The sequence below is a fragment of the Pterocles gutturalis genome, unplaced genomic scaffold, assembly GCF_000699245.1.
Source record: "Pterocles gutturalis isolate BGI_N339 unplaced genomic scaffold, ASM69924v1 scaffold16215, whole genome shotgun sequence".
NCBI lineage: Eukaryota > Metazoa > Chordata > Aves > Pterocliformes > Pteroclidae > Pterocles > Pterocles gutturalis.
The window spans coordinates 11,281-22,468 of NW_010141098.1; the positions used below are offsets into that span (position 1 = coordinate 11,281).

Sequence of the window (11,188 nt, forward strand, 5' to 3'; positions counted from 1 at the left end):
ACTAGTCTGAGAGTCCCTCCCTTTTCTTTCTCTAGCTTTATCCACAAGCACTTATAGAGGCAGTGCATGTTTGCATGAGTTCCTCAGCAGTGCACCTTCATTTTGGCATCTGAGAATACGGGAGAGGATCTCTGCTCCAACAATAGCCATCACTGTTCACATGTATGGGTTTTGTAAATGTTTCCTTTCAAAGGACGATTGTTGATGAAATTCTCCAGGTTTTTGAACACAAGTTACTACCTGCTAGAAGGAGTGCTTTACACTAGGAATTAGAAAAGCAAGGCTTTTCACAAGATAGGGAGCTCACGTGTAAGGTAGGGAATATGACGGGGAATTCAGAGAAGGCAGCTATTGCTAACTGCATAAAATAGGGGCCAAGTAGCCTCAAGGCTTTAATGGTTCCCAAATAGTATTACTATTCAACGTATCACTGAAAGTTGTGGATACACCCACTAATCCACTTGGAAGAGCATTTCTGCATTATCCCAAGTGTTATCAGCCATGATCTAAAGAGTGTCTGTAAAGATTACAAAGAAATAAGAAAAATCTTCTTTCATTAATGTGCCCTCTCCTCAAGAAAACACTAAACCAGTTGAATTAATAAACTGTACTCAGTCTGGTAAGAAAATTCTGTAACATGTTGTACGCAAGCTGGCTTTAGCTCATTTTGTTAGTAGGATTAATTTTTAGAAATCTAAAACTTTCACGTTAATCCCAGATAATAGTGCAGTTTGGTACCCTAAAATAATCAGATTACAGTGAATGTGAACGCGATTTGATTTTAAATTATGTGGAGCATGTTACTGAACTATCACCCTCTCATTTTATGAAAGGATGACCCAAACCATGCCTCAACAGCTGCAGAGCTCTGCTTGAAGTCATCTTTAAAAATATGGCTTTGTTTATTCAAATACTGATTTTTGACAGCAAGTTAGCACAAGAACTCTAAAAAAGATGTGGACTTTATCACAACAATGGATGCACAAATATTGTGTAAGAAACTGTTATAAAAATGACCTTGTATATATATGCCACTGAATTACCATCTGCTACAGCCAAATTCCTGATTTGTCTTTTCAGTAAAAAACCCCACTACACTACCTAGTCCTTCCCATTAATCTGATTCGTGTGCTTCCTCTTTGCATCCCCCTTGTTCCCCGTATCTTTTCTCTGATTGGTTGCAGCAGACCTAATGCCTATTTTATTTCTGGTTAATGTGATTAAGTAAGAAGCTGGGATTGTGATGTCAGTGCATTAGTGGCAGGAAGTAATGCTTGCTGTTGGCAGTATGACAATTTTGACCTTTTAGAAGCAGGTCATGATCTGACTGCAAGATGAAAACAGAGCAAGACAAACTGCAGTAATAATACCAACTCATCCTCTGATAGCATAGTTCAAAGTATGATTATGGCTCATGGACTGCAGGTAAGAAAGCATAATGAGTGTATATTTGGCTATTTGATTCAGGAGAGCTTTGGCTGTGGGGGAGAGGCTGGGTTCAGCAAAAAGAGTAGAACATTAGAAATACTGACTAATGAAAGGCCTTGTTTCTTATATTTACTCAGGAAAAAAACTGGCTTTCAGAACAGAAGCATCTTAATAGACTCAATTTTTTTTACAAAATTATGGCATTATTTATTTGACTTTACCTATATTAATGTTATTTCATTCTGTGCTGATGAAACAATACTTATTTATGAACCTCTTTATTGTACATAATTGCTGTAGTTCATGTTGTTGTTTTTCTCCCTTAAACTCAGAAACCTACATCAGTAAATGAACAACAGATGTGACTGAATCTAAATTAAACAGCTAATTCCTCAAGTTATAAACTCGTGATTTAAAAATGTAATAACTTTGTGTGATAGTTTAGTAGATTGCTTTATTATAGTAGGATGCTGCTGTATTATTTAGCATGTGCCACAACACAAATGCTTTTATGAGCCTGTAAGGTATATGCAGCATGTTGCTATGGTGATGTGGTGTTCAAACTGATGCAATCCTTAAGGTTGCATTCATGAACCTTTCAGCAGACCTTAAAAAATGCTTCACACAAAGCAACAAACAAGATATTAATGTAGCAGACATTGTTTGCAGAGAATAGTCTCGATGAGGATAGTTGTTAACCAAATAAAAGATACTAAACCCCATCTAGAGTTCCCCATCTGGAGTACTGCATCCAGCTGTGGGGCCTTCAACATAAAAAAAGACATGGACCTGTTGGAGCGAGTCCAGAGCAGGGCCACAAAGATGATCAGAGGGCTGGAGCACCTCCTGTACAAGGACAGGCTGAGGGAGCTGGGGTTGCTCAGCCTGGAGAAGAGAAGGCTCCGGGGAGACCTTAGAGCAGCCTTCCAGTGCTGAAAGGGGGCTACAGGAGAGATGGGGAAACACTCTTGATCAGGGGGTGTAGTGATAGGACGAGGGGTAACAGTTTTAAGCTGAAAGAGGGGAGATTTACATTGGCTATTAGGAAGAAATTCTTCACTGTGCGGGTGGTGAGGCAGTGGCACAGGTTGCCCAGAGAAGCTGTGGATGCCCCATCCCTGGAGGGGTTCAAGGCCAGGCTGGATGAGGCTTTGAGCAACCTGGGCTAGTGGGAAGTGTCCCTGCCCATGGCAGGGGGGTTGGAACTTGATCATCTTTAAGGTCCCTTCCAAACCAAACCATTCTGTGATGATTCTAAACTGCACTGTTGGAGCAGCTATAAGCCGTAACCACTATGCACACCTGTATCCTTCAAAATTAGTTTTATTCAGCAGTTGCATTAACATGGACAAAGCTCATCGCTCAGTTGAGCTGAACAGTTGTGATGCCTCTCATGAAATGCAGCAGGAAGCTAAATTCATTGGCAACACAGATGAACTCATAACTTGCTGTGCAGATCAAAGCCCAATTTATAACTGCAAAAGCAAACTGTAAGGCTGAAGTCCTTTAAGTATGGCAATCTGTATCACGAGCTGGGAAAAAGAAACACTGCCCAAATCACAGGTAGCGTAGTCATTGTCTTTAAGCTGCAGTTATGCAGAATGCAATAGAGATGGGAATCTCAGGGTGGGAGGCGGGGGCAACACCAAAAAAAACCCAACCAACATACCCTACAGCACTTTTTAAAATTGTGTATCATGTCGGAGACTATCCTTAAAGGTGCTTTTTATGTACTCCAGATGAAAGTGATGCTTATATGTTCTAGTAGTCTCAAATACACACAGTCTTTTAACTTCGACCAATGCTTCTAATTATGTCCTATCATCACTGCTTCTTGTTGACAGAATCTCATACCCTCTCCGTGTATTCTGTCTGTCTCCACTAGCAACCTCACACAGGCAGAAATTAGCCCATTTCAAACTGGTCAGCTGGGTTAATAGAACGCTCAAACAACAACAAGCAGTTCTGCACTGCGTTAAAGCCTGCTCATAGATGCTACCGTCTAGGCTGATGTACAGCTGATACCAGTGTAACTGCCAGGATCTCTTCCAAGATTAATAGAGCACAAACAAACTTAATTTAAAAACAATACTTCACCTAAGCTTTCACTTCACTGACTTCAGCCATGAAGAAAATAGTAACTAAACCAGGCAAAATAGTACTGCTGACAGTCTAACAGTGCTCAAATGCAAGGCTATTCTGTAAGTCTGACTTGGAACACCAAGGCCTATCAATTTGGAGTATTTGCAGAATACGGTTAGTTCAGCCAGGATGAATATACATTGCCTTGTACTATGATAATCTGTTCTTTAAAATTCTTTTTAACACCTGTCTCTCTAGTTTCATCTTTAAATGAAGTAGGCTATTCGTGGCCAATTTAAAATAAATGGCAGCAATTGATTATCTCATTTTTGTGGCTGCTGTGACTTTTGCACATAATAACCTAGTCCTATTCCCTACAGTCCATCTTTCTTTTCTTCCTAAGCACTCATCTCTCCTATACGAAAAAATTAGAATTATAAACAATTCATCTGCTGAAGAGTTTGCAGGTGTTACCTTGTTTGTTAGCAATACTTTATGCTATTACTGCCCACTTCTGTGCTGTCCATTAGCAAGCCACTGTATTGAGTATTGTTGAATGTAACTGGTGTGTTGGTAACCTGTTTTGCACTACTGAGGCTTTGAGCCAGCTTTGAGTTTTTCTTTCAATTAGTTCTGTGCAAATATTGTATTTTTTAAACAATAACAGGGCAATATTAGATGTGACAAAATCTCACTAATTTGATTTTTTTTCCTTAATTTATTTCTAAAACTTGCATATTAGCCCTCTTATTTACAATTGTTTCTACCTCATTAATTTTTTTCTTGCCTGCTTTTGTACTATCACTTCATAAATGAACAAAGACCAAATCATCCATAATGGTCTTGAAGGGTGTTAGAATCCAAAGACACAGATACGTTCGGGGCCAAAAGACAAGTCAGAAGAGAAGCCTAAATGGAGAATACGCAACTTCTAGACATCCAGACACTTCTAGGTGCAACAGCCTGGAAGCCAGCATGCCGAAGAAAGAACTGTAATTCTAAACCCTGATGGCAAAAGTGTGAAGGCCCTGATCCGTGGGAAGTAGCTACAGCCTCTCCCCAGCCGTGCTGAGGAGCAATCTGCTAGCAGGGCAAACAGCGCAAGCTGAACTGCAGCTCAGCAGGTTTCCACCTAGGAGCACATAAATTTTAACTTTTTGCTTGTCTACCACATGAGCAACCTACTGCTCTCTGCAGAAGCAGAAAAGGAGAGTACAAGAAGGGTTTTTTTTGTTGTTGTTTTGGGTGCTTTTATGAGTTGATGATGGTTGAGAATTTATTTAATAATGACTAGGGCAAAGCGGTTATCCATCCATTCACATCTCAGACAAGCATACTAGCTACCCAATTGTCAGACAGATTGTGAATTGTTCTATCAGAAGGTTAAAAACCTCTCAGATATAGTTTTATTTTGACACATTTGAGGGGAGAGGGGGCTGGGTGTGGGGAAAGGAGTCTTTCTCCACATTATCAGAGACTGGAAGGTTTTTTCCTGTGTGGCTCTGTCTTTACTCTTAGAGCTATTTCCCTTTCACTTGCAGATAAGAGATGAAGAAAGTGGCTATAACAAAAATCTGTTTTGCATTCCTAAGCATTATGAAGAAGATTTAGAAAGAGTCTTCATTCCCCATGGACTCATCCTGGACAGGTATGACGGTAATGAACAGAGAGTAGTAACAGGGATGCCAGTGATCCATTTCCCAATGCCCTACCCTGCATAGCCCATGAGGAACATGGAAACCCTGCAGCTACAACACTTGTGTTCTGGAGTTTAATACAAGAGGAGCTTTATGGAGAGGATTAATCTACAGCTCCACTTAGGTTTCCATGTTATCTCAAGCATCTTTAAGCTTTCCTATCCTGCATTGTTTAGATACATGGATTAAACCAACAGTATGTCAAGTGGAGTAGGCATCATCTTGTGAACTACAAATATGTAAATAACTTTCCTATGTCTTAATGTTGTGACAATTTGCTGGTTATAGAAACTTAACAGCAAGATCAGAATTTTAACTTGAACACTGCTTAATATATGGACAAACAAATACGATATGCAAAGCACTTTATAGGATTTGGTTCTTTTCCTTCCAGGACAGAACGTTTGGCTAGAGATATCATGCAAGATATGGGAAGCCATCACATTGTTGCGCTCTGTGTCCTTAAAGGAGGCTATAAATTCTTTGCTGATTTGCTGGACCATATAAAAACACTAAATCAAAATGGTGATAAATCTGTGCCTGTTACTGTGGATTTTGTTAGAATAAAAAGCTACTGTGTAAGCAATTTTATTTTCCTTGGAAAATTGACTGTCCTCATAGATTGACATTCTGAATACTGGTAGTTTACATGAAGACTTCATAAGAAATTAGTATATGCATATGTCCTGTTCAAAGCAACTCAATTTATTACATACTGAAAAGCAACTGATTTACTGACCTGCCCCAACAATCAGATGGATATTGTATACTGACTGGAATGAACATACAGCAGAACACTTAACATGGTCAGGCCCCCAATGTTCTCCTCTGCAGCCCAAAGCTTCCATACAGGCTCCATGGCACCCTTTGGTGGGAGGGAGTACGGAGAGGAGCTTAGCATCAGAGACTTGCTATGGTCTCTGCCTTCATTATTTTTTATTCCTACAGCTAATACTGCAGAGACTTGTTTTCATAATCTGTGTGCTGGGGAACAAGTATATTTTACCTGAACCAATTGTAGTTCACCTGAACCAACTACTATAAAGCAATGACTTATGCTATTTTTTTCTGTTTTATTTTCTCTCCTCTTTGAAGGCTAGAGCTCTGTGCACTGACTAAAATTTACCCCATGGTAAATACAACAGTTTACAATATCCTATAAATGTTTCATTGATTTCTAAAAGAAATGTGTGTTAGTGAAATAGTTATGATGTTTACTCCATGAATATGGATGGACCTTTGTTCCATGCAAACATCTTCACTTTCTCCTCTTGCTCTCAGCTGCTTAAAAGCTGTTTTACTGAAGGAGTCCTGTGTAAAGTTGCAGGTGTCAAGTGACAGGCAAAAAGCAAGAGCAACACACCATTCACGCACATACAAGATAATACTTTTGAGCATGTTTTATGCTCCTTCCCTCTCTTCTTTCTTGTTCTAGAATGATTCACCTTCAGAAAAAATCAGTATTGTTGGAGAGGAACTGTCTCCACTAAATGGGAAGGTATGAATTAAGAGTCTTCAGCTTTTAAGGGGAAAGAACAGTTCTTGTGTATCTTTCAGGAAGTCCATCTTTATTAAGACTTTGTTACTACACATTTACAGCCACTTAATGCTGGTTTTAAATGCCATGCTTTGAAACAGTGAGTAACTCCTGCTGATCTCTGTGAAAACTTAATGCAATCAGTACTGAATGCTTCTAAGGATCCTATTCCACTTTTTATCCCACAGCCCCCAGAAATGAACCATCTTAAACTGACTCACGCAGTACAGTTTTAGAATGCGATTGCTACATATAGAATATATAAAACCTGACATAGGTGGTTTTCTCACAATATTTTTATGCTTCTATAAATACTCACAGAAAGACTCTTCAGAAAGCACTAAAATAATGTAAGTAGTTAAGTGACAAGCTCCTTTGATGATCAGTTGTAACTTACTTGTAACTGAAGTTTGTAGTGCAAACTTTTCCTGGCTGTATAACTCACTGAATGTTGCAACGTAAATATTTTCTTTTCTTTCTCTCCCTACACATACACGATCCTTTCCAGAATGTGTTAGTAGTAGAGGTAAGTAAAGATTGGAGTGGGGGGAAGGAACAACATGTACTTTTTTCTAACCATTTTGCAAGTCAATGTCTATTGCATATAAATCAACTATTAATTATGTTACTGTGCTGCCAGTTGTTGGCTGGTGTTTATGCTTTAAATTAATCCACTGACAGTCTGTTTTTTATTTCAGACTCAGAGGATAATTTATTTTTTTATCTTTTTCAGGACATTATTGAGACTGGTAGAACAATGAAAGCACTACTTTCAAAACTAAAAGACAACGAACCAAAGATGGTAAAAGTTGTAAGGTACAATGATATGGCCACTTACTAATGTATTGTAACGAGAAAGTACAGCAAAATCATTTAGGTGAATAGTCAGTGTATGCTGGTGGGTGTCTGGTTTGGTTTGGTTTGAAGACTGGGGGAAGTAAAAGCAGGAAGCAACCCTTTGCTGATGGCAAAACTACGTATTTATTAAACTGGGAAATTTAAATATGCACTAACACCTTCATTGTTAAAAAGAATGAAAAAAGGCTTCCTGGCTCTTTTTGCGTAGTCCATGAAGTCTGATGGCTTCCCTGTTTCTTACCTCCTTCTGTTTGAAGGAAATTCAGCTCTTTCCATCAGTTTCCTAACACCTTCTCATTGCCTCAATACTACAATGACAACACTCAGAATTTTTCTTAATATCCTCCGTCACACAGGTTTTCAGATTCTAAGAGTTTGTCAGCACTTGCAAGATTGTTTCAAGTGGCATTCTAGATCCGCTTTTAGGTGATTTTTAAAAGGAATTTTTTGGGCATATTCCTGTCTCCGTCAAGTAATCATGATGCTTTGAAAAAACACTTCATGTTTTATGTACCAGTTATGCTCCTCCTAGTGAATGCCCAGCAGGATCTCAAGTTTTTTTCAGAAGTGCACAGGAAAAGCAAGAACAGATATGACTTTGTGGAAGAAACCGTAGCGACATTGCACAGCTTGTCTTCTTCTTCCTCCCTGCTAAAATGTTTACATGCCACTTGAGCCTGCTTACCTGCCTGTGCTAGTCTAGTTTGCTGATACATTGCTACATAAAAAAAATAATAATTATTTCAGACATGGAATTGAAGAGAACTAAATGTAAAACAACAGAGACATTTGGACCTTCAGAATGAACCTAGATCAGAGCTTTTACTTCTTCCTGAATTATAAGGCTGAACACTACTGCTTTCTGTCACAATAATCTCACTGTTTTAATTAACTGCATGACTGTAGATGCTTATGGGGAGAAGTGAAGTACACAACTTAGAGTAAGACATATTTTAAAAAACATAATCTTCTCGGCTGTCTTACAGTCTGCTTGTTAAAAGGACATGTCGAAGTCCAAGTTACAGACCAGACTGTAAGTATTGTGTTTCTCCGATTGTCCAAAATACGATCTCATAATTTCACATTATGTAGTAAGTCTGAAAACTGGCATATAAGCTTCAGGAAGGTCAAGAGAAATGGGGAGAAAATACATAAAAAATTGTAAACTGATGACCAGCTAGCCCATGCTGAAACTTCATGACCACCTTTTTTTTTTTTTCCCCCCATAGTTGGTCTGAGTGCAGGTTTGGCTGTTACCAGATACTAGAAACAGAACCAAACCTTAACTTTATATTGTTGGGCTTTGACCCTAAAAGGCATTTGTTTTGACTCTGCATTAAACTTGCCTTGTTTTCAAATCAAAAATCCCTACAGAGTTGCAGTGCATCTACTTTTACACAAGTAAAATCTCACTCCTTGTCTCCCTCTCCCAGGAGTACCTCATAAGGAGGCTTTAAATAATTATTTTGTTCTTAAAATACATTCTCTTAACATCTTAATTGTATTACCAACTGATGGGGATGGTTCAAATTCTAACCTTTGTCATCAGTTTACTGCTTTGATTCTTAAGAAGCATGCTAAGTACCTTGAAAGCAAGATGATGTATTTGTTAGGTATTACTCTTAAATACCTGAAGCATGTGTTGAATACAAATATATATGTACTATAAAGCTATTTACACCACCCAAGTGCAAAAATAATTGTATTTTGTTACAGATATAGGCTTTGAAATTCCAGATAAATTTGTGGTTGGATATGCTCTTGATTACAATGAATACTTCAGAGATCTAAATGTAAGTACTGACATGTGTGCCTCAACTGTTACACATATGACTGTCACCACTGTTCACCAGCAAGAATATTAGCTTATACTAGGAGCTTCTCAACAAGTAGCAAAACTTCAAATCTGCCTAGAAACTTCCACTAAAAGGGGCAAAAACATTACCATGCCAAGCTGATCATTCAATGTAAAAGCATAAGAACATGCTTATGCCTTACCTTTTAAGCCTCTGCTTCACAAGCCTTGTGGCCCAGCCGTGCTGTACAGTATTCTGAATCCTCCAGGAGGTTAGGCGGCATACAATCCGCTGGCCCCATCTGAAAAGAAAGTAACTTGTAATTTGGCTTTGATTTCATGTTTGTGTGTCTTACTGAAATCCTATGCTGCTCTTTTCCAGCCAAGTCTGTAAGATGTGTGTGTGTTGTCTGTATGTTAAGGTTTTTCATACACTGTGTAACATGTCCATCCTTTGTTCCATTACAGTCTCCTTATGCTGCACTGAGTAGTAGACTTGGAAAGAGCACAACTGATAGAAAGAGCTGATCTTCTTTTCCTTCCTTTGTTTTCAAAAGCACTTTCTTAATTCTAGCTAAGTGGAAAAATATTTCACTTGAAAGTCTTCTTAGTTAGACAAACCAGTTCTGTTAAAGACACACAATATATCTATGCTATTGCAAGGCAATATGAAGAAGGATACAATAACTGAACAAAACTGACCTCCTCAGGATATAAAAATCTATAAATTACAGCTGAGCTTAGAAACAATATTCACATCACAATTTTACTGCAAACAGTAAACTTGCAACCAAACTCATGAAGATTACTGTCCTGATGTGTTTTCCTTACAATGCTAGCAATATAACTGAAAATCATTCTTGCATTTTCTTTGAAGGTAAAGATTGACTAAAGTGGTTCTTTTTTTTTTTTTTTTTTTTCCTTTTTTTTTTTAGCACATCTGCATTCTGACAGAGAAAGCCAAAGAGAAATATAGGATCTGATAACATCAGTCTTCTGGAACAACAGTTCAGTGGCATGTACACCTTTGTAGACGAATAATAAGTACTCTAATAACTATTATTTTTCACTGAAAAACTACATTTTCTAAAGATACTATTCTATCTATTTTTCCTATAATGATTATGTAAAACGGCTTACAGGTGAATGAGTTCTGTTCAAGTTTCAGTGAAACCTGAAGAGAACACTGGCCATAAAATGGTTATTATATTCCACTGGAATCACAGGGGACACAGCCAGGCCATGTAGACGTGTATGTACCTTTGGGTTTTGATTTACTATGTGAAGTAACATTGTGTGTATTGTGTACAGACTGCAGTTATTTTTAAATGTGAGTTTGCCTGTGTAAATATACAAAGTTCATACCACATGGAAAACACATTTCGTTCCTTAGCTTAATGCAATGAAAACAGTAACTACACTGAGATCAGTTCTTATACATTCTATGTAACTTGGGCTGTTGTGTCTTGTTTCTCGTGGGATCACACGGTGATTGTACCATTGTGGTGTTACGTGAAATGCAGGTAACACTGATTATTAGCTATTAAAGCTGGATGATAAATCATTTACAGCAGGAAATTATTTCTGCTACTTTTGCATCCATAATGAGAGCTGGAAGCTAAATTTTACTGCCCAGAAAATGCACCGAAAAAAACACCTGTTTCCTACCTGTACTAAATTATTAAAATCAGTTCTGAGACCTTGGGTTTGTTTGTTTTTCTCATTGTGAATGAGTACAGAGCTGGGCGGCAGTGTCCAAGAGGGCCTGTTGATGTCCTTGGGCCGCAGGTG

At 38.3% G+C, this 11,188-nt stretch overlaps 1 protein-coding gene across 1 annotated transcript; it reads left to right on the forward strand.

Moving 5' to 3' along the window:
* Positions 1 to 1,407: 1,407 nt before the first annotated feature.
* On the forward strand, positions 1,408 to 10,380 carry LOC104460652 (hypoxanthine-guanine phosphoribosyltransferase-like). Its single transcript, XM_010083917.1, has 9 exons — positions 1,408 to 1,425; positions 5,052 to 5,158; positions 5,602 to 5,785; positions 6,643 to 6,705; positions 7,253 to 7,270; positions 7,478 to 7,560; positions 8,589 to 8,635; positions 9,319 to 9,395; positions 10,333 to 10,380. The coding sequence occupies exons 1-9, from the start codon at positions 1,408 to 1,410 to the stop codon at positions 10,378 to 10,380; spliced, it is 645 nt and encodes a 214-aa protein (XP_010082219.1).
* Positions 10,381 to 11,188: the final 808 nt, after the last annotated feature.

Excerpts from the sequence above, each read along its gene's own strand:
- LOC104460652 (XM_010083917.1), top strand. Across the intron at positions 7,561-8,588 it reads AAGATGGTAAAAGTTGTAAG|TCTGCTTGTTAAAAGGACAT; the intron begins GTACAATGATAT and ends GCTGTCTTACAG. Across the intron at positions 8,636-9,318 it reads TCCAAGTTACAGACCAGACT|ATATAGGCTTTGAAATTCCA; the intron begins GTAAGTATTGTG and ends ATTTTGTTACAG.